This window comes from Neodiprion lecontei, chromosome 3 (assembly GCF_021901455.1).
Source record: "Neodiprion lecontei isolate iyNeoLeco1 chromosome 3, iyNeoLeco1.1, whole genome shotgun sequence".
Taxonomy (NCBI): Eukaryota; Metazoa; Arthropoda; class Insecta; order Hymenoptera; family Diprionidae; genus Neodiprion; species Neodiprion lecontei.
In genome coordinates this window covers 7239587-7263997 of record NC_060262.1, presented here as the reverse complement: position 1 = coordinate 7263997, position 24411 = coordinate 7239587, and the positions used below count along the sequence as shown (strand labels likewise).

The 24411-nt window shown below is 38.6% G+C and overlaps 1 protein-coding gene across 1 annotated transcript; it reads left to right on the top strand.

Annotated features, from left to right (window-relative positions):
• Positions 1-10184: 10184 nt before the first annotated feature.
• On the top strand, positions 10185-23244 carry LOC107226278 (tubulin glycylase 3A-like). Its single transcript, XM_046735988.1, has 9 exons — positions 10185-11057; positions 12043-12154; positions 13080-13291; positions 17302-17709; positions 17813-18017; positions 18582-18672; positions 18797-18994; positions 19175-19434; positions 22937-23244. Exons 1-9 carry the CDS (start codon positions 10185-10187, stop codon positions 23242-23244), a joined length of 2667 nt encoding a protein of 888 aa, XP_046591944.1.
• The last annotated feature ends 1167 nt before the right edge of the window (positions 23245-24411 follow it).

Below are 24411 nucleotides of genomic sequence, written 5' to 3'. Positions count from 1 at the left end.
TTTTTCTTCATCAATCGTTGGGAAGGGAGGCTTATGAGAAGTCTAAATCCAGGTGTTTGGGAATCCATTCTTCATCTTTCAGTCACCATATTGAATTTAAGAGTGAATATTGTTTTAAAATAAATTTTCTTTTTTATTATTCAACTTTATCTACCAAATAACTAGTTTATTTTAAACTTTACACTAAAAATGGTAGTCACAAATTTTAAGAAACTTTTATTTGCTACAACTTTGGGTGTTACCATTATTTCCTACCATCGTTATTTTTCGATTTGTACCCGAGAATGGAGGGTTAAATTTAAATATTGCATTATCTCGTTTGTTGTTGGCTTTGAAGTATAAGCGGGCAGGATTGAACTAAAAGCAAATTTTATACGTAAGAGTCAACACCAAACGAGGTAATACGATAATTAAATTCAACCCCCCGTTTCGGGTTGAAATCGAAAAATAACGATCTCAGAGAAAAAATGGTAAGAACCAAAGCTGTCAAAAATAAAATTTTGTTTGAGTTTAGTTATTAGTATTTTCAGTGTAAAGTTGAAAATAAGCGAGTTATTTAATAAACATAAAAAATTCACGCTGAAATTCAATATGGTGACTGAAGGATGAGTGGATTCCCGAAAATCTGGATTTAGACTACCAGTGACCCCCTTTCTCAACGATTCGTAAAGGAAAACTAGTGTTTGGAATTGACGCCATGATTTCTTATAAAATCATTACGTTGTAAAATTTGTAATAGACTTGAATAACGACAATTAGTATAGTGCTTTAGACAGAGTGAAATAAAATCTCGCACGTTCGATACAAACGTATTGCAATATTTCTGAACCACTATACAAAAAATCGGAGTAAAAAAGTGCTGTGAGTAACGTTGGTTTACAACACCATGATGTACTACGCGTACGCAAATGTAATCGACGAACTTTGCGACCTACACGTTGAAACTGAAAGGCTTTGTAACGATGCTTACCTGGACCTCCGATTCTACGTCCATCGCTACCAAGTAATAAAACTTTTTCTACGTGTAAAGCGTCGATGTTACACTGTACTTCAACATTTAAAAACCATCTGATCCAATATGTTGGAATTTAAAAAAGGAATGCTTTGTAATAAAAATGGCGGGTATTTGATATGACGTTCTTGATCTCAATTTAGGTTATTACTTTGATATTCGGTCAATACTTACACCTTCTTCTTCTACTAGTCTGGAACTAAAATTCGGTATGCACACTGCTTGTCTTTCAAATCGTTAAACCTTCTTATTCAGAATATTCAAGTTTTATTAATCTGTCAAAATTTGTGTTATTCAAAAGACTTACCTTCGAAATTAGTTTTGGAAAACTCATTATTTATCTCGATCACTTTTTCACGTTCCCAACCTTCGAGTATTTAATAATCATGTTTCTAAACGCACAGAAGTTACTCTTGTTTGTCATGATTATGATAATTCACACATCGTAGAAATTACAGCGCATCGATATCTAGATTCGTACATTTTATTGTAATTATGGAAAAACAATAAAGCAAGTATTGACCCCAAAAGTCTCTTCGTCTGTAAACACAAGTTGTATAGGTGTATCTTAGCCCGGATTTATTGGGTGACATGTGTCCAATATTCTACTGAATCCAATTCTGCGGTGGCTTACTGTAGTATAATAGTAACAATAATAATCAATGATCATGATTACCTACAAAATTTTATAATTTTCATGGCGAGAGTGTAATTAGACGTCTTAATTTTGCACCATCCGTGACCCTTGTAACGCAAAATATGTTTCCGAATGAACCAAACTCCATGTGGATCCTGGTTATATAATACGTCAGATACTTTTTTGGCTGCTAGATAATTTGTAAACATGATCTCTGGATAACATTGATTTTTCTTACATATTCTTATCGTCGTACGGAAGGACATGAAAAAAATGGAAACATTCATTTACGGCTACTTCCGTTCTATAGTGAATTGGCTAGTTGCAAAGTACGATACCTCTTTCTTATCAGAAAATAAGTTGAACGAGCGGAACACATTCGAATCATTGATTGCTTGAATATTCTTTGGACGGACCTTCTAGTACCACAGATGAGGTATAGATTTTTCATGTAATCATTACGATATTCGTGTAAATGAGTTCAAACAGCGTTTCCAAGACCTTGGAAAAAGTTTCCAAATAAGTATATAAGAAGAAATACATTTTGTGCTTAGAAAACTGTTTTGATCACAGTCACATGGGGAATAAAATATGTATCTCGTTACTGTAGATTTTTAGTAAATGTCAATACCCCATTGTGAAGCCTTGACGAAAGGTTTTTTTTTTTATCACGCCATGCTAAGATCCCTTCCATTAAATATTCGGTCCAACACTACTCGCCGTCTTGCTTCACGTCACGTCGAATGTAATTTGACGATCCAATTACACACATGGTGGTGATGTTATAGCACCGTAAAATAACACGACGCGGTTGTGTCTCAGAGGCACTGTACGAGGATGGAAAGGGGCACGCACAAGAAGACACCGGATATCACAAAGCAGAGACAATCTTCGTAATGGAAGGGTAGAAAAAAATTGCATGAATGGACGGTCGGCCGGTTCCGCGACGTATCCCGCCGTTCTGGCGTCCGTGAAGCGATTCTAGGGTGTAATTAAAAAGCCCGGGTAAGGAAGTGGAAATGTAAGCCGGCGACGCCGTCTCCTATGCCCATCATAACTCGTTCCACGCGGCGGCCATTTCGACTTCGCGTGCATGCCCCTGCACGCTCCATTGCAGCAGCCGGCTCATCCTTTGTGCTTAATGAACGAAACCTTACCGCTATATAGAACTTCCGTTGAATTGATGCGCATTCTCTCCGACCTCCCACTCGACGACAGAAGTCAATTTGGACCAGACTTCGGCAGCTATTGGGTCACTAATCGTCCCACAAAGAGCCCCTTTGCTTCTTCAATCGGTTCACCGTTTGCGTGTTTCCCCTTCGAATCGTTGAATCAGATTTGCCACGGTGTTGGTGGATTCTTTTACTTGTCGCAGGATAAACCATTACTTCGATTCAACATGTCCGCGATCGAATATTGTTCACTTTTGTCGACAAATGGTCAGCCCTTGCGATTATTAGAAGCAATTTTTACCACGGTCAATGAAGACCCTCATTTTTGGAGATTTATAGCACGAACAATTACACTGTGAGAAAAATTTCAATGCTGACTTCTGTAAACTATAATTTGTTCTCATAAACATTTTGACAATATCTTATGTCGATATAACAATATCCATCGTCAATCTAACGCCGTGTGATGTCAATATAATATCATACGATGTCAAACCAATGATATATGATGGCAACGTAACACAGTCCAATATCAAAACAAAACTAGTTGACGTCACTCCAACAATATAAGACATAACAATATATAACAGTCTGATATCAAAACAATGCCAATTGCTGTCACTCCAACAATTTCTGATTGCGGCAAAAACATCTGAAATGTAAAGAAATCCGAAAACTTACCAAAACGATGCCATAATAAAAATACAAAAACAATTTAGGTATCGTCAGTCCCTGTTGTGAAATTAGGAAGAAACCCCAAGCTCTAAGTTCCTCAGCTCTTGGAATGATATTTCGATATAATTACGCGAAACAGCGAGGTCCGATTTCACGACGTATATCTACGTACTTATCGAGAAATCCTAGGGCTTGGGGTTTTGCCTGAATTTACGACTGAGATTAGCAATACCTAAGTTGTTATTATATTTTTATTGTGATGTAGTTTTATTAACTTGGCGGATTCGTTTACATTTCAGATGTTTCTGCGTGGATTTCACTACTTCTTGTAAGCATGTGGCAATGATATTGCTGTACCGTAGTAACAAATGAACTACTTAAAAGTGAATCACATCCTTTTTACATGTTGAGATCCGTAACATTCATAGTTGATATCGTTGTTATGACTTGTGACCGCCAAGATGAGAACGCGAAATAGCAATACTGCTGATCCAATTGGCGTACCTGTACGTACATATGGCTATCTCAATTTTCGAACAAATAATCAATACATTGCTAGGTGAAAATGATATAGGAAACTTCTTTTTTTTCAACAGAATTTGTCAGACTAAATATATTACTCTATTTTACACAGTCGGAAACTCTTGACACCAAATTACCAATTAATAACACATGCCGCACGCTCAGACCTACGTTACCAGGTCTCAATAGTATATTGTGTGACAAAGAGGCAAAGTTGGTCTTTTCGGATCGAACGCAAGCTTGCAGTACAAGCTGAAAAAGAATATTACAAATACGAGAAGCTAAGAGACCGTTGTCTTTTACAGTATTTTATTGCCTGCAAAGCATTGCCTGTAAAGCATTTCACAGTAGATTTATTTGGTTTACTCTTGCGGTGAAAGCCACTACTTCTAATTGGCTTGTGTAGCATAGTCGAGTGGTTTATTTTGCAATGCGACTCTCGTGCCTCGACAGTCAGAGCGGATAGACGAACTTAAGACATTTGATCGCACAAAAGTTCACGAGCTCGCGAAAGAAGTTACAAGTTTTAAGCGCGGTATTCACCAGATCTCATAAGTGAATAATCTCTAAGTTCAAAGCATCCATCACGCTCACATCCTCATTTTGACTGTCATTCTAAAAGTGAGTATAATTTCTGCCAATGGATTGTTAATGAGAACAATTTAAGTTTCTCTAAAAAAACATACAAAAAACAACTAGTCACTATAAATTTATACTATAATTGAATGGTTATAATGTTTTTAATCAGTTTTATATGCTTACAAATGATTTAGTAATGGTATTTTGCTCAGCGCATACCGTTTAAAGATAGATATTGGGACTATATCAGACATTTCGCTGGAAAGTCAGTGGAGCTGATGGACGGACAGATGAAGTTAGTGGTTGGCAGTCCAGTGGAAGTTGAATCAGGACAATGAGAGAGACGCAGCTGTGGATCGTCTTTTGTGTCGGGACGTTGTCATGTTTGTCTGTTCCAACGGATTGATAATCGAATAGGTATAGTCCAGGTGACTGTGAAACATTGAAATACAAAACAATCGTGGTGTCATTATGTATGTAGTTGAATTAAACAAACAAGCGATGACGACTTCTCACTGCGCTTGTACGTATCGTATGAGCTAAGGTTATTTATTGAATATGGAAATGTATAGCATACCGTTTGATTACATGTATTGACATTTATATCAGTCTTTCCAGTAGGCAGTTAGTGATGCCCAAGTACCGATGGGTTGAGGTAGTGGTTGGTAGGCTCGTGGAAGTCGGTTCATTTTGATGAGATACGTAGACTGCTAATTTTTGGAACACTTGCGGGTCATCTCTTGTTGTACCACATCGTCTTGCCAAAGTGTAACATGTCTCTGTTCTAACGGATTGATAATAGGATAAAAATGACTGTGACTGTCAAGTGACTGTGAAACATGCAAAGTAATGAGCAATCAAAGAAAAGGTTCCAGTTTATCGCCTTTCATTTTTCTACCATGTATCATGTGAATCAAGGTAATGTAGCAGACATGAAAAATGATATTGTATCAATGTCAACTGTGAACTTCCGAACAGTAAGCAGACTTCGTTTTTGATTGCGTTGTTAATTTTGAAGCTTCTGTTCGTCTAGTCTGTCGATTTGGTAATTGGAACATATTTGAGGTGATGGTAGAAAACATACAAATGAGTCATGCAGTTGGTGGTAATGAAAAGGTTCAGGCCGAACTATTCATCTTTTACATGTTACATGAATAAATGTAATCCAATGAGAATCAACGTACGTAACATACCGTCTGATTTAAAGCATCATGGCTATTCTTCTACTAGTAGTGATTGGCATTGTTTCATCAGATTTATCACGAGTAAACAATCGTCTTCCGGTCTTATTCTTGCTATTTACATTTAATATGTTTCTGATCGTTATTCAGGCTGTTTTTCAAGTGTGTATCCGATTGTAGAATATCGTACCTTCGTTAGTTCGATTTTCTAGCAACAGTCAGCTCAGAGTATCTGTTTCATGCAAAAGATCTCGTAAAGTAGATGTCAGTAATAATTAACAATCGGCACTTCGCACTATTTAACTCTCACGACATTGGATCACTGTTTCACTTATCCACTTACGTAAGACCATGGACATGACCTATTTTCATCAAATTTACAAATTTATTCTAAGAATAAGTATAATTTATTAGGAATATTTTTATCATCAACAGCACTGAAATATAATAATACTAGAACCCTCACCTAAGCCAAAATATAATATCACTGATTCACAAAAGAAAACTCGTGCGAAAGGAGCACTGATTTATAGTCTGCAGGCCACTGAAAAGACTGTACCGGCGCAAGAGAGACAGCAGTTCACCTCCAAGCTATCACTCTCTGGATAGTCAGCCGTATACCGAACCATGCAGTGACCGTTCCAATATTATTTAATTTTAGTGGTCAACAGTGCGACAGCGCCACTGGGCGACCATCACGGTCAACAGCGCCACCGTGCGGTTATTATTAAGAGCTCGATCTAGCGGCCATTTTGTTTGTCGACTCACTTCGCGACTTTATAATCACATACTGAGTGAATCCGGATTTAAATTTACGCCAAAATCAATGAGCGGCGAGATTTTGATGGCAAATATCCGTGCTACAAATTTCAAATCGATTCGTATACGCGTTCGATCAGAATCATGCAGAAAAGAATCGTGCGGCGCTCTGGCACGGAGAAGAAAAATGTTTTTTTCATCCACCTTGACAGGTAATAAATACGGAACCATTTGACTGATTCTGATTAGGCTTTGACACTGAGGTCATATGGGCCGGGAGTACGAGTCATGGAAGTCTTATTTATAAATATTCACGCGTTCCTGAGATATAACGCCATGCTTATACACAGTAAGCTAGGAAAGTAGTTGGGCTGGGTAAATGATTCTCGGTTGGCTCTCGCCTTTAAGGTAACTTGGCGGCGATTTACTGCCGCGAATCTTGGTGTCAATATAACAAAGTTTGATATCAAAATAATACCAATTAATGTCACTCCGATAACATCTGTCCATACATTACCACGTGATGTCAATATAACAATTCTATCTGACGTAAACTAAAATGACCGTAAAAATTGCTCAATAATGGTCCACGCTAACTAATTGAATCAGCACATATTTTATAATGTGATTTCGTATCAATGGTCGTCATTGTGTCAAATTGATGCGAGTCTTTTGTGTCTCAAATGGCAGATGTTGCTTCACACAATCTATACATACACTTGCGATTTTTAGTCCTGATGGTGCAAACTCGTTCCGTGAATCAGTTCTAGTGATGCAAGGTAGTCAAAATGTTCTGTCAGGGTCAATTTGTAAGTCTTTCTGTCCTTGGGGCTCGGTCGCGCGTGATTTGCAGGCTGCAGGACCATCACGTTTTATGGGCGATTAATCTTTACAGTCTTCTGGTATGCGGGTGGCCCTTCAGCGTTCAGTTTTCCGGTACGCCTTAGTTTAACCGGGAAATTAAACGTGGTGGTTAATTGCGGGACTCTGCTAGCCTTCTTTTTCAACGGGAATTCTCGGCTTTGAAGTTTCTCAGCCCAGACGGCGGCCTCGAAATTAATTTTCCCCTTCAATATCTGCGTCAAAGTTTTTTCCCGGCAATTTTTCTGCTCCGATAAATTCCTCAATAATAAATAATCCGGCTCAATCCGAAAGTAGATCAGCGGGCCGTTTCCGGAGTCGAGAAGTTCCAAAAAAGACTTGGTGGGACCGAATGGTAACGCACTTCCATGCAGCCGAATAACGACTTGGTGCAATTTGACGCTGCACGGTCTTTGGCATTTGACCCGAGTGATACTCCGTCAGATTCCCCTTGAGCATTGTATTCAATTATATGGTATCGAAATTGGACACTCGGCAGGGAAATGTCCTAGTTTCATCCCCTCGTCCTTCGCCTAGCACCGCACCGTTGTCAGTCGACTGCAATAATGTGGCGACAGGAATTTCACCCCCGTCACCCGACACTCGACAAAGGCCAGCACGTTTCGTCCATACGCGGAACAGTCACCTGTGAAATATACTTCAATTCGAATCGTTGAATCGGGATACTGCAGTATCTAATTCATGGTGTCACAGCTACAAAGCCGCAGTTCATTCCAACTCTGACTTATAGAGAAAGGAAAGGGGAGGAAAAACGAACCCTGAATTTGGAGCATTGATTTTTTCCTTTTTATTCTCTACTCACTGTCTTCTATTTACGGATTTTCGGCAGTCCATCATTTATCTTACGTTGAGGGACGGAAAGGAGAAAGGGTGCGTATCAATCTCATATATACCCGACCTGCAAACTCTCATGGTCGATCCAATCCATCTCGTCGTGATATTCGACGTTCTTGATGCTCGTTTGGTTATATTAATGGAGCATTAACCCTTATGATAAGATGTACCCTCCGCGAGGGCTGAGCTAAAGAACTCTAACGCAATCTTGATGCCGTGCCTTTACCATTCGTCATTCTTCGATAATGTATTAGATGGTACCACAAAATCCTTTTCATATTATCGGGATGTTTTCACGTGACGTCTACAGAGTTCTACAAGTCATACGGCGTATCGCTGCTGAAATCTTGTTTGTTTTCATTAGTTTCACTCGGCTTAAGTAGATTTTCGAATTAGAGTAAGCGCGTTAGATAAAAGCAGCGTATTCTCGCCGTCGCAACGATACTATGAAACTTACGTGACGATTGAACAGCTTCTTCCACAACATCATTTACATCGAGTTATCAGACAGACACGAAATAAGACCCACATAAGCAAAACTTTTATCGTATTTGTTGTTCATTTTCTTCTTCTTCTTGTTTTGCCTGTCTGTCTGGGACAAGGATTGAAGTGCTTTTTTTTGCAAGAAGCCAAAAGTAAACTCGGTAAATCACGTTTTCGTTTGACTTTGAACGCAATTGGGACACGCAACGTATCAGGCATGTCTCGGTATTCCGTGAAAAGAATCGCAACTTTTATTTGGCTCCGCAAGCGGCATCAAAAGGCTCATAAAAAATTTTCTACGACCTCATGATCTCATCATTATGTTTCGTTACCCAATTCTGACGAGCACTTTGATTTTTCCCTGAATTTACGTTCGTAAATACCGTCTACGTGAGTTCGAATACGTGCTAAATGAGAAAATGACGGTCGTGGAAAATAGCGAGTGATTTTTTAATTCGGAGCTAATCACATTCAAAGTGATCGAACTAAAGTTTTGTAAACTGGTTGTAGGTATTAATCTGCGAAGCGATACTAGCTGGATTTTGACTATTATATTGCATTCATATTTACGCGCAAGAGTTTCACGTGTGTTTTTATCCAAGTATTGTAGTAAAGAATAGACGCACGGTGTACAAACTGCGTATCGGAAAAGTGAGGAAATTTGTTATGAATCGATTCCTCCATAGAGATAGGTGTATCGTGAGGTGAAATATTGTACGTGTATCGTATTTCAAAAAGATCGCAAGAGGGGGGAGTTGAAATATTTCCGTTCGGTACGTGTATCAAAGTATATGGAGAAATTTATGAAGTAGTTTGATAAATCTGTAACCGCGCGACGATATAAGAATGTATCGCGTAGGTATATCAAATATACAAAAGTTAGGTGAATATTTATGCATTCGTAACCGAAACACATCGATGAACAGGGTAAAGCAGAATACGATTTACTTATGGAAAATTTATCGTTAGCTTTATGCGGTGTATTACAGATTGTGTATGCAGAGAGTTTTAGGCGAGGTGAAAACATCGCTGTTCGTCTTCCGAAAAAGTTCGCATTGTCGAAGGGTTGTTAAAATCTCTCCTCTCCTCTCCTCGTCTCGCCTCGCATGCAGCGATCTCTGCAGAGCCACACCGTCATTTATCAGTCGGCGAGACAAGTGTGAATTTATCATCGATTTCGTACGTGACTGAGCCGAACACGGTGGCTGAAGTAACGTCGAACGGTGGGAACTGAGCGACGAAAAATAGGGCTGTCTGGTTTCAGTCCAAACATGTCTGGTCCATAACCAAATTCAGCGAAAATGAAACTGTCACATATTATTTACGTATAAAATATTCGGTTAAAGCTAAATTCCGGGGACAAGCAGGACACGCGAGGTATTGTAAGCATTGCATATATTTCGAAAAGATAAGGGATAAGGTAAGGAAGAGAAGAAATAGAAACAAACATGTCCAAGAATGAATCAAGCCTGTCAATCAAGCGATCTCAATCCAAGATCAAACCAGAGACCGAAATTAAGCCCTCACCTGTCACTAAAGTCGACGAGACCGTTTCGCCGGGTGAAGAACCGACGTCTCGTTCGGAGAAATCATTATCGGAGGACCGGAGGAAGTCGATCAAGGAAGCATCAAGGAAGACAATCCGCGAGGGCGAATTTTCCGAACGGGAGTATTCCGAGAACGAAAGCGTTAAAGGAAGGCCCGATAGGCGATCAACCTCAGCTTCCGTAAAACGGAAGAAAAGCTCGAAACTGGATGTGGATCCGAAGCGTGCCTCTCAGACTTCCGGCAGCTCGAATAGGAGACGAAGTTCCTCCAGTAAAACCTCCTCGACTTCGGACGCTGCGCGGTTTACCGATCCGAAGAAGAAGGAGGAACGAGTCGCTGATAAATTGGAAGGGAAATCGGAAAAGACGATTACCGAGACACCGGAAAGCAGCGTTCGGTCCGCGATGTCGACTCGCGAATCTGGAAGCGGAAAGGTGTCTGCATTCCTCGAGTGCAATTCCGGAAAGTGTTTCGAGAGGCCGACTAGTCCACCGAATCCTTACAACAGATTCAAGTACCCTAAGATGATCGCGCAGTGGCCTCTTCCTGACCACGAAGAACCCAGAGTCGGGGTTGTTAACAGCGTCGCTTCATTGGAGTGCGGCTTTTTCCCTAAATCCCCGCTCGACCATTGTTCTTGCTGTCCGAACGACAAGGACCCTCATGATTGCTGTGCCAAGATGATACGCACCGAGAAAGGATGCTGCGTTACCGAGTGGATGAGGAAGGAATTTTACTACAAGATCAAGTCGAAGGTCGAAAAGGCGATTATGGTGAGTCCGTTTATTCTCGATGAACGAAACTACTTCGTCATTGTAACGTAACTGGTAAAATACCAGGAACCAGACGATCCTTGCATTGTCACTTATCTTTTGGTATGTATAAAGTTCAGTGTATCTAGTTTGGAATTTCTTGACGGGAATTCTAAAAATGTATTCTCAATTCTCATTTTCACGTCAATTTTTTTCACGCGAATTGCGGTGTTCAACATTTTTCAAACATCATTGCATGTATCTAAAATTCCGACGTATCTTTGTGGAAATTCTTTGTTTTCAATCTAAGTACAGAAATCTAGCACCGTTATGGAGTATTTTTACTTGCCAATACGCATGTTCCTTCTTAACTGCAGGAATAAATTCATTGCAATTTTTATACGATGATAGTTTTTTAACGGTACTTTATCGTGCATTCGATAAAATTCACTTTCGCGTGTGAATGTAATATACGAGCAATAAATGTGTCTTCAAACTTATCGTTAGAATTCATAAACTTTTACATATAAAACCTCAGTCCAGTTATAGCCCACGTTCTAGAAATTGATGTACAAGAGATTTCAAAGAATTTTTACAACTCATCAATTTTTTTAGATACACTTTTACTTCGGATTTACATTTACTTATATAGATAATAGAAACAAATTTTGAGGTTACATTTTATATCTGGGTGAATTGCACATTTGTACTGCGAGGAAAGAAGCAAAGTGAAAAGATTTTTGTAACAGATATGTCTATTACAAGCGAATGTCTAGTTAAGCATATTGTCTTAATTTTGATCGTAGTCTGAAGTTGGTCGAAACGTTCTCACTTGGTGAAACATTTTTTACCGACACTCGACGAATCTTTCTTTATCCTACATACAACCAATACTTGATAGATGAGCAATAAACCCCACATATCGTGTGAGATGTATTGTATCACGTAGATTTTGCACACGCCTTTGATTCACTGTTTTGACTTGCACGAACCAATTTCACCGCAGAGGCATAAAATATTTCTACTCCGAGGAGAGCTCCCAAAACTCCAGGAAGCGTTGGAGGAGAGAGGCTGGGTGCAAAAATACGAAGCTACCAAAACCAGGACAGTTCCCTACGGTTAGTAAAAGCATCGCGTGTCTTTCTAGCGCCAATTTCTACATCGTTTATGTTCAAGTTAAAACTCTTGTGCAGAATTGTTTTCCAAGCTTACGCGAAACTGAAAATGCAAAAACACATGAACGTATCCTGCCAATTTACCGGACGCAAGTTTTTGTAAAAACTCTTTCCCTTTAAGTTTTATTTTTCAGCCAGGACAAATGGTAAGAAAGTGAAACACTATTCCTGACATTAGTTAATAATAATTCAGAAAAATGAATAATTTTTGAAAACATAGTAATTTAACTGCTTCGAATACTTGACCATTAGATTTAGTAGTCAATGTGGTAGAAATTCGCGCGAAATATTCAGAAGAATTTTTTCCGTAGTGAAGACCAGTAATTTTGTTCTTTCGATAATGAAAATTTTGCACCCTTGTGTAGAATTAGTGCACGATAAATCTTTAACTTTTTTCAGAATTATTGCAAGAAATATCAAGTCCGAATAGAAACACTTATAATTTTGCACCATTTTTTTTCAACGATGCGACTTTTTCGTCTCGTAATCGGTACAAATTACTGAACTGATGATCAATTTTTGTTTTTTCTCCTTCTTTCTGTAAATGAAACGGAACGGTTCTTGTTTTTTTTTTTTTTATTGTTTTCTCTTTCTTTTGCCAGTTGCCTCGACGAACTTCTTTTATTTGCAACGGTATAAATAACATTGTTTTTCATTCGTAGACTGTAACCCAGTTTCACGAGGACTGGACAATTCCATTTCGTTTTATATCCCGGTGTGGCGAAAGTCGCACTTACAATGCGCGAATTGTGCGCGCGTTTACAAGCCTTATGCGAATATACATGTTTGTGTGTGTGTGTGTGTGTGTGTGTATTTACCGTGAGAATCGTTACGACGCGACTAGAAAATGATTTTAACGTCTATCTAGGAAGCGTCGCAAGCTTAGATACGAATTCCTTGGGCAATCTCAGAGAAGCGGACGGCACTGTGAACGAGAAAGCGCTGATTTTCCGTCTGCTGCGCCACCGGGCGCCAGATTTCATTTGGGATTGTAGGAACAACTTCGTCGACTGGGATTGCACTTTACGAAATGACACGCTTCTCAACAGATTTCAAAAATCCTTTATCTACACGTCCAAGGTGATAAAAAATTACGTCTCTCCAGCTTTCTTCCTCTATCTCTATTTTTTATACGCGTGTAATTGATTTTTATCCCACAGATATGATCACTTTCCGAGTTATTGTCAAGGTATTCGAAACGTGTGATCGGCACGTGACTATTCAAGAATAATTGATAGCAACAATATCGTTCTGAAAACTGTGTAAAATAACAAAAAATGTAGAATTTTTGTAGAGGTGAGCAGAAGTTTGAGTTCAGAGCTTGAATTTTGAAGCCGGGATTTCGTCGAACGATTTCACGGAACCCCAAGTTACGATAGTTGGAAAAAGCGTGCCGATCGAAGATTCGGTTTTACATTTAACAATAGCTCAAAGTACAGGCGATCAATCTTTCGCAACATCTCAGACAACATTGAGGTGAAAAGTCGTACGGAAGACGGTGAAAAGACGCAAAGAAAGACTCAGGCGAAACGGTCGTGTGGAGTAGAGTGATTTTTCTGAGCATGGAATCTAAGCAGCAGCAGCTCGATAAAATAAAATAGATACACGGTGATTTTTCGTGAATACATTCCGTGAAGCTGATTGATTTCCCTCGCATGATTATTTTGCTTCGATCTTTTCTAACATTGCAACAAGATTTTGGGTACGGATAGAAATTACGGAAAATTTTTAAAATCCGAGCGACTGTCTGCCTGGGACTTGGAAACATTTGAAAGCTTGAACTAGATCGGACAAAGTTTTAACGATTCGGAAATTCTAACCATTCGAAGTTTTCACGATTCGGGCTTATTATTTGCACGAACGGAAAAGTTTTCCTGCTCAAATTGAAAGTTCACTCCTCGTTTTCGCCGTGATCAAAAGATGTCTTTTGAATACAATTTCAAATGGTCGCTCTTGGAATTCAAAGCTTTCACATTTAAATAGTATGGCAAAGGCGTCAGTTTTTTGTTTCATTATTACCACTCAGCTGTATTTAACAGTACGGACTTGATGCGGAAAGAATTTTTTGAAAAATTTGACTCTGTAAATGGAAAAGTGTCACTTGAATTTTTATCACAGTGTCAATAGTTCAGCCAGTAAAGATATTCCAAGTTTAATCTGTACAAATAATTGGTTTTTAAGACTGATAATTTTTCACTTGATTCTAAAGATACAATCTAAAGATTCAACCTGTAGTTATTTTTGACAGAAAATCAAATTGCCTGCAGGAGTGTCCATTGAATTCTTTTGCAGAGTCAATAGTTTGGCCAATAAAGTCGAAGTCTTATATAGAATTGACTTTTGAGCAAAGGTTTATGACTTTTTAACCGTTCGAGTTACGGGTTTTACTAACCTCACAATTTTACGGAGAACTCAATCACGATGCTTCCAAGATCAAGCCAGTGTCATCAAATACGTTGGTGTAGTAAAAGTTCTTGAAAAAAAAAACAAACTTTTTCTCCCCGTTATTCAAATCTGAAAACTTCTAATTCCAAGAGTGGCCTTTTAAAATCAGATTGATGAAGAAATAAATTGGATTAGCAAGGGTTTCTTGTTTGCTGTGTACAGCATGTTTTTCATGAGGGAAGGAAAAAAAATAAAATAAAAATAATGATGATGCTTCCCAACGGAAAACCCTAATGCAAATAATACCGATGCGTCAGCGATTGTTGGGGTGAAAAATAAACGCCCCTCAGCTGTTGATACCGCGAGTTTCAAATCACACTCGGTATAAATCAAGGTCCAACGTATGGTCACACGATTTGCTAGGCCGATGGGTATCTCGGCGCGAATCCCCGGGGGACCCAATTCCAATCAGGGGTGAATGATAAAGCAAACGAAGTGTCAAGCCGCGCGAAAGCTTCAATAATTCGTTGGTAATTGTGGCCGAAAGTGCGGACTCGCGGTCGCTCAAAGCGCGGAGCGAGGGTCCATTCGTTCAATTAAGAAGTCATGATTTTGAAAGTTGGAAATCGAATTGTTCCTGTATCAAAGAAACTGATACGTATTTGAAATAACGAGAAATCGATTGGGGTTAGTGAAATAATCAAAAATCATCGCACGTCACTCGATATTACAAATGGACTTGATTCGTCAACGTTCTGTTGGCTTCGATCTTATCACCTTATACTTTCATTGATTTCTAGTTGACCGAATTATTTCCATTGGTTTTCGATCATTACCCAGTGATCAGGGTGATTTTTACTGAATTCCAGTTATCCGTTGTCATTTTCCGTCATTCTGTTCGCTCCGGTAATCACTGAAGATTTTTCAGGACTCTAGGACATTGTTGAAAATCAGGCGTGACACTGAAAATTCAGGGTTTACATATACCAGGGACGACTAAAACTAGGATTATGTGTTACAATTTTTTTAGTAAATAAAACACAATTTTATTGAACAACCATTATACATCTTTCAAAGTGTGACATTTTGTATACATGCTGTAAAAAATTGGTTGAAAAATTTCGAACGATGAAAAAGTTACAGTCGTTTTTCTGGATCGTGTTTTTGTTGATAGCGTTTTGCGGTATCAGGCATGCCTCCGCCATTTTATGCCTGGAAAAAATAAAAAAAAAAGAAACAAAAATTTCCTCAAGTAGATAAATAAAACAAGTACTTGTCGAGTGGGAATTTAAAAATTCAATTTCGTGCGAAAAAACAGGCAATTTTTGTGCCTCAAAATTGATCACTACTTACGATGAGAGAAAAAAAAAAAAAAAAGAAAAATATTATAGCAAGTATCGAAAAAACGGCTCGACAAGTACTAGATTATTCTGTGAAACATAACTGTGCAAAACTAGATCCCGATCGGTCCAGTAATGGCGGAGATATTTCTAGTACCGATTTTGAAAACACCATTTAGAGAAAAACGCATTTAAAATTTTGAGTACAGCTTACACTGACAATGAAATAACTGGTTTATTTTAAACTTACAGTAAATCGTCGATTCCGGGGCCATATGACGGATCTTCCTGAGACGTCGACGCTTCCGTTAGATCTTTTTTCTGCTGTGTCGACCTTATTCTTCCTTCTTTTGATGCCTTTGTCGCTGCTCACCCGGCCGGCTACAAAACGCTATAACTTCGTCATTACTGCGAATATCTTCATGAAATTTCCAGGGTAGACACTCAAAGGATAGTACTTTCGAATGAGCGTCTTTTTTAAAAGTCGATTTTTTTACCTACCCAGGTGTATGTACAACCCCTTAATGGAAATCGCTTGGTACAATGGAAATCAATGAACCGGACATATAATAAATTAGTGGAAATCACTTAAAATCAATATTAAGGGTTATATTATACTAATATAAGATGGCTGAAAAAATTGGTGACTTTCGGGAATTTTAGATTGAGAATTATTTTATTCAAAAATAGGCAGATCCAGCTTCATTAACACATTTTTTCGTCGTTATAAATCGATAGTAAGCTTTTTTATTGACAGTAACATCAATTATTCCACCCAGTAACATAAGTTTTGCGGCTCTCATGATATTTTAAAAAGTGTTCAACCGATTTACTTGAAATTTGGAGACAGCATCTTCGGATAGTTGACCATCTTTGCCATAATTTTTTCGTCAAATTAGGTCAACGGGAAGTACCCTACAGGTTTGGATTTGATCAAAATATGTGACATAAATGGCCGTATCTTTTGATGGCGTTAGCCTAGAAGCTTGAATTTTTTACACTCCCAAGGGACCGTATATCCTAGTATGTGATATTAATTTCAACTCGATACTTCTAAATGTTCCTGAGAAAAAGGATCTTGACAGACAGACGGACAATGAAGTCACCCTACGAGGGTTCCGTTTTTACCTTCTGAGGCACAGAACCTTAAAAAGTGTGTAAATAAAGTTCCATCAACGTAATTTTGAATAAGACAAACCCCAATCAAACTGAATATTCGGATGCCGAGTGACAAATTTCCAAAATACATCGGTTTTTTCTGCCGTGTATAGGTATAACTCGTAATGAATTGGAATCATTCATTTGTATTCCAAATCCTACTTCGTTGGTTCCTCAAGCGCAAAGCTTGCGCTTTTCTGCCGACAGCTCGGAATGGCTCACCTTCTGCAAAGTGCGCACTGGTTTTGCGAGGACGGAGTGGCAACCGTCAACTATCCGAGAAGCTACAACTTGACCCGCGATGCGAACGCTTTCGTCGAGGACTTTAGGAGAACAGCGGCTGCGGGACTTCTGAAATGGTTGGTCAGCGAGATTCAGAACGGCCGGGAGGTCATTGACCAGGGAAAGACGCCGGTCGCCGTAACGAGTCTCGACTTCGCGCTGAAAAAGTGCGAGGACTTCTTGGCCGTTGAGAGGAACGAGAAACTCGACGTCGGAGACGCAGTTAATCCCAGTGGTGTTGAGTGGGAACAGTTTTTGAGCGATTACGACAAGGTGTTGCACGGAAAAAATGGCCTACGTATCACAGCATCGGATCCTCAACGAGTACTCGAGGTAATTCTAATTATCGGAATGTCTGTGGTTTTTTTTTTTTTTTTTTTTTCACGAAGAGATCATTGTCAGAGACTTGATTTATTGCGATACCGCATGACAGGAGTACTATGTGAAAGCACTCGCTGTTCTGAAGAATCTGAAGGAAGTCGATCCGCAGTACGAACTCAGCGGAGCGAGGAATATTTGGATCGTTAAACCCAGCGACCTCTGCTGTGGCACCGGTATAAGCATATCGCACAAGCTCGAAGACATCCTTCACAAGGTCAACAACAGGCCGAAGGATTATTACATAGTGCAAAAGTACATAGGTCGGTACTTTAGAATTATACCTACGATAGGCTGATGATGGATTTGCGAAATGGGGTATGCTAATCAGTCTTTGTCCATCTTTCTGGTCATGGAACCATGCCAAGATGTTCAATGACCAGCGGAAATTTCAAGGCTTTCGATGTTGATGGTGGTAAGTATTATACAGTTAGATAGAAACTGGTCGTGAGAAGTTTCTTTTCTTGTTCGATTTGGAAGAGAGAGTTTCGTTACTCGGTTCAAATCTATTTTTTCCATACTAATAATTCGATCGCAATCTAAGATTTAAAGTTGCGAAATACAACCGTGATGAGAATATGATGATTAATATGAGTTACAAGCATTCTCTCATTATTTTATACCGTAACGACGATTTTGCAGTATTCAAACCAAAGGCCATCATTGATTTCGATAGCATTGGCGGAAAGTAGGAATTGGATTCTGGGACATCTGTTTGGCAAGTCATGTGCAAGTCCATCAGTAACTCTTCGTCGTACAAAGTTTGAGATTTTTGAATGGGCGAGACAAAAAAAACATGTTTACACCGTTCTTTCAACTGTTTTCAGAGCATCCGTTGCTGGTTAATCAAACAAAGTTTGACATTCGGCAGTGGTACCTTGTGACCAACACCTTTCCACTGACGATATGGATGTTCGAGTAATTCCAATTCCCATACTAAAAAGACTACATTCAGGACTTTAACGTGTTAAAAGTAGAACCAGGTGTATTTATACATTGTTCTAAACGTTGATTTTCATTTTCTGTAAAATGATGATCCCAGCGAAGCGTTGCTGCGGTTCAGTTCGAAGCCATTTACATTCGAGAACTACCACGAGGCGATTCACATCTGTAACACGGCCGTCCAAGAGAAATACATCGACAGGCGAAAGAAGAGATGTAAAATTGATAAGACGGATGATTTAGAGGAGTCTTTTCCCGATGAGAATTGGAATTGCGAGAGGCTGAACGATTACTTAAAGTAATACATCGTATCGGGAATTTATACCATTTTTTTTTTTTTTGTGTCGTACAATCCGGTGTTCTTCACCTTTTCGATTACTCGTCGTAACTTCAGCTGAAGATATCGCGAATCCTATTTCTTATACTAATCAACAAATGAAATAAGCTAACGGATTTCGGGTCGTGGACATTTTTACAGGAACGTTGGCCACAATGGGGAGCCTTACTTCGACACGATATATCCCAAAATGACCGAGGCTATTGTCTTGACGATGCTCGCTTCGCAGGAATACATGGACAAACGAAGGTGCAGCTTTGAGCTTTATGGGGCTGATTTTATGGTCACGGAAGATCTGGTCGTTTGGCTTATTGAGATAAATACCAACCCTCGAATGCATCCGCCTGGCCTCAAGATAACCGAGCGTCTATATCCGGCTGTGCTGGAAAGCTTGGTCAAAGGTTTGATGATTCGATTCCCGATACTTAAGCTTCAGCTCACACGCATCGGTAGTTCTTCGAACGACAGGTTACAGGTAAAATCCGTGATATTGAAATTCGTAACGTGATTGTAACGACGGATTTTTGGAAAAAGTCAGTTGCTTCGCAGCGTTGGAATTGTCTGAGATCCTGCAAACGTGTAATGCAACATTGAAATACTGATATTTTACGGATTTTATCCGCTCAAAGTTAATCTAAGGTTGAAAAATAGTGATTCTTCTTTCAATCTTTTCTTTACGTTACTATTACTGTCAACTTGAACCTCGTTCGAATTTACCATTCGAGTTATTATAACGTTATACCATAACAGTATTCACTCGTTGGAAAATTAATGGCAAATCGACGACTCGGTATTTATTCGTTATTTGATACATGCAAAAATGATTGAATGGTGAAATTACTTTTGTGGAAAATTTCTGCACGTGGTTCTGGGATTTTTGTAAACGGATTCGAGACAGAATTTTTTCGATTACGATTCTTGTCTGTTGATATCAAAATAATCTCCATATGCAGTTGAGAACATCAACCAATTAAAAAACAAAAAGAAAAGATGACTGCATTGTTCTGATGAAAAACAAGTTTTTGATGTAATTCTCACTGAATAATTTGTAGTCACCAGTTAGCTGCAGTATTTTGTCATATTTAACGGAAAAAACAAGAAGGAAAGTAATTCAATTGTTTTCGAAACTGAGACGGTGCGTGTACAAAAAATTGACAGTTTACTGACCATCGAATTCTACTCGAATCCGATACTTCCGATTCGTTGACGACTCACGTCGCACATCAAAGTCGATTCCATTTTCACCTATGCTACATCGAAAATGAGTACCGGAAGCTCTTCCATAATTATGTAATGTGCAAAAGCAGCGGTGAATTATGATTGCATATTGTTTGCTGACGAGGATTGTTTTAACGACAATTTTTAATCAGTCTCGATATTCATAAATTTTTGATCCTATGAATGAACATCATGATCGTTATTAGAATTCTCGTGCAGTTTCAATTTTGTTTTCCAACCGACGATGAAAAGAATGATTGAAATGATAAATAATTATAGGGCAAATAATTGCAGTATGTCATTCGTGCAATCCCAAAGTTCACCAACATAATTATTGTTTCAACTTGCAAATTTCGCGATACTTCGAACGCGAAAACCTGTAGTATTGTAAAATTGCGTCCAATATTGAGTTGACATGTCCGTTGAAAACAAAACTAAAAACTGAAAACCAAATAAGGACCACTTTACTCCGAAGAATGTGCAAGTTGATGTCCCATTGGTTCTCGGCTTGCCAAGGTGATGTTTCAGCTATCAGAATCGCATTTAACAATCAGTAGGATTCCATGTATTGCCGTTGCGGTTGATAATCTAAAGCTCTATTTCTGTTATATGGTCCTGAAGTACCACGGAGTTTGTGTTCTGTAACGTTGTATTCCCTCCTGGGATTCCTGGCATAGCATTGAATAAGCGCGTCGTAACGTTTTATTGTTGTGTCTACTGAACCGGGTAATAACGACGAGTGCAAGTCATAAAGCACGCATCGGAACCGCCCCCGCATCCACTTGTGAAAATTCTCATGCTTCAAGCCTTCGTTCAATTTCATATTCACACTCTTTCTTTCTCGCACACATTGCAAAATTAAAATTTAGTTCGAACTTCCTTCATGCAGAATGTAAGTAAAATGTGGAGGAATCGGAGGATAGGAAAGTCGCAATATCGAAATTTACGAAAATGTCCAAAGCTGTTTTGTACGATTTTTGAATGTAGAAATTCGAAATATAGAAATGTTAAAATTTAGAATAGCAAGGTATAGGCGAGAGGTTAATCGCTGTTGTAATCTGGTGTACTGTAATCTAATATGTTCTTTGTAATCTTGTGTGGTCCGTGTTATCTTCTTGCAATCTCTGTCTAATCTCAGGTGATGTCTGTAATCCCCGGGAAATCGTTGTAATCTTCCCATAATACCTGTCATCTTTTGCAATCCATACAATTTTTGTAAATTTTTATAATCCTTGCGATCTCTGTAGGTAGTCGTATGTAATCTTGCGCAGTCTTGTTATAATCTTTGTAACCTTTATTTAATTCCTGTAATATTTCGTAATCCTTGCACTTTTTTTTTTAATTCCTACAATGTCTGTAATCGTTTGTAATCTTTTGCTATCTTAACTGTAATCCTTTTAATCCGTCTGTAATCTCTTTAATCTTTTGCGATCTCTGCAATTTTTGTAATCCTTGTAATCTCTATAATCGGTTGTAATATTTGGAAATTCTGTTACAATCTTGGTAATCATCCTGTAATCCCTTTAATAATTTGCAATATTTGCAATTTTTCGTGATCCATGCAATCTCTAATCGTTTGTAATCTTTTGTATTCCTGGCATAATCTTCGTAATTAATCTTGCTGCAATCTATGTAATCTTTCTGTAATCTTTCATGTCATTGTAATCAATTTGTAATCTTTGTAATTTTAATCAGTGTACGCCATTTTTGTATAATGATTAACCTCTCAGGTACAGATATATGTTTCAGCTTTTTCTATAATTTACGTAAAAATCGCTGTTATTTAAATTTTATTGACGGGATATTCATTTAGACAGATCATAATCACAAGGCTTGTAATATTTATTTTGATTCTGCAAACCATAATCGGAATCTCGTTCACCTGGTAATAGAGAAAAGTCTTGCAACATGTATTTACATAAGAGATTAATGTGACAGTGAAACTGTTAAATTCAACCAAAAACTTGAACACATTCCGCTCCCGTTCATTGAAGTCTGTACCTGAGGGAATGAAAAATGATCAGTGTATTATTGATTTTTGATGTGAAGTAACGGAAAAAATGTGCGCTGATGACATGCTGAAAGTTAGGATTAGAATAATCTACAAAGTGGAAACTCAGTTCAGAACGTAAATTTTCATCCGCAAGCTATATCATGAGTCTTTTGGATAAATTTTGGTTGACCGTCTTTTTTTGTCTTTGCCAGCAAAAAGGATACGTTGCAGCTGAATTTGAAATTTGCCTGCAAAAATCTAGGCAGTCGAGTAACTCGTAAGGCAATGGGCCAAATGACTTCAGCAAAGTTCGATTAGATTTCTTAAAATAATTTCCCACGGATGATGCCAATGATTTTAATTCTATTCGTCATTCGTGATATTGTTACAAATAGTAGGAAATCGATTTTTGATAGAAAAATGCCGCTGTTCTTGGGACCAGCCCATAAAAAAATTCAAAAATCCAAAAACTGGTGTGTCCTCGTTTTTGTTACGGATGATGTTTTCTTTCCTCAGTAGTAGAAAATTAAAAAAAAAAACAATAAAAACAATATCATTACCACTTTTCTGAAGATCAATTCGACCCCGAATTCGAATTCTTTTTTCGGCAAACCTTCGCACCGCAATCTCTTCTAATGCTGGGTATAAGGATAAGGTGGCTAATCGAGTAACCGAGATGTATAAATTTTCAGTGGTGTTCGATTTGCCGCTGAATCCCAGCGCGGATACGGGCGGCTTCACCCTCGCTTACAAGCAGAACATATCGGAGTTCCAGCCGTACCTCGGCTCGTGTATGTTCGTCTTTGGGAAAGCGATGAATCTGCAGGACACGCCCTTCTCGAAGGAGGAAGAGAAAAAGTCCCGAGGGAAGAAGTCCTGTAACCCCTGGGGAAAACAGCATCGAGCCTGGACCGCGCCTCCGTCGATGCCGCGTGCCCGCGACCCTGGTGTCGTGGATTTAATCGACTTTTTGAAATCCACCCGTGGAACTATACGCTGATGCCTCGCGATTTCCATCCGCGATCACGTTCTGCGGCCTGACGTCTCTTCCTGACTACGTACCCAAGCGGGGTTTCGATACACCCCGATTGCCTGGACGTGACAACGGCTGATGAAAGCAGTCGACAAATGATGTGGCCGTCGTGTCTTCCTCTTTTTTTTCTCATCTTCCCCTCCAACCTGACATTATTTTAACGCTGCTCTGACATCGGTTGTCCTTTAGTAGACCGTAACCCTGTGAGTTAATGAACTAATCGAATAAAGATACAACGACAATTTATATTTAAACAATTATTTATCACTGCAAAATGTGCTGAAAAAAAAACATGTTACGCCTAGTTTCGTATCGAATCGTGTATCGAAGAAGTCCGTTGACCAAAGATCAACTGTTTTTAACAATCTGATCATAAAATAGTTGCGCATTGGGTATTTATCAAATTATTGTACTTCGAGGGAACGAAGATCGCTTGTTCAAAGTATTTAGTCTAAAAGAAAGCTTTATTACGGGAAACTATTTTGATACTTCCCTTCAAATTGTTGGAAAATGGTTAAAAAAATCTGATAGATTCTTTCGATTTCACTCTTTGGTGCTTTGTTGTTTTCAGAAGACCTTTCTACAGATACACTGAATCAATTTTTTTATCATGTCAGCATCGTTAGACATTTAATCTTTACAATGTTGCACCGATATTGATCAAGACTAACGAATGGCAATATCGAATTGACTATGCTGAAAAACAACTGTTTCAGTGATTTTGTAGAAGATAGTTTCGGGAATGAAATTAATTATCGTAGTGCAAAATTGAACGGGTTGTTATGATTGTTAACGATTTTAAAGCGTTTTGAAACAGAGCATTGATATCTAAGCTTTTCACGATAATCCCAGTATTTTCTATTTTCGTTTTTTTCTTTTTCAAGAGATATTCGTAGCTAATCGATATAATAATTTGATAAATCAATCAATAAGAATGTATTGATTTTCGGTATTTTGCGTCCTTCATTTCATAATTGAACTTTCATTTCGTATCACAATGCAAAAAACCTGCGAAGCCATGAGATGACTGAACAATGGAATGAAAGATATTTTCTTTGTCGTGGTTGGAGTTTTTTTTTTACCTCCATCTTGATTAGACTCAGTTTGATTAAAAACTGGGAAAAATTGTTATCC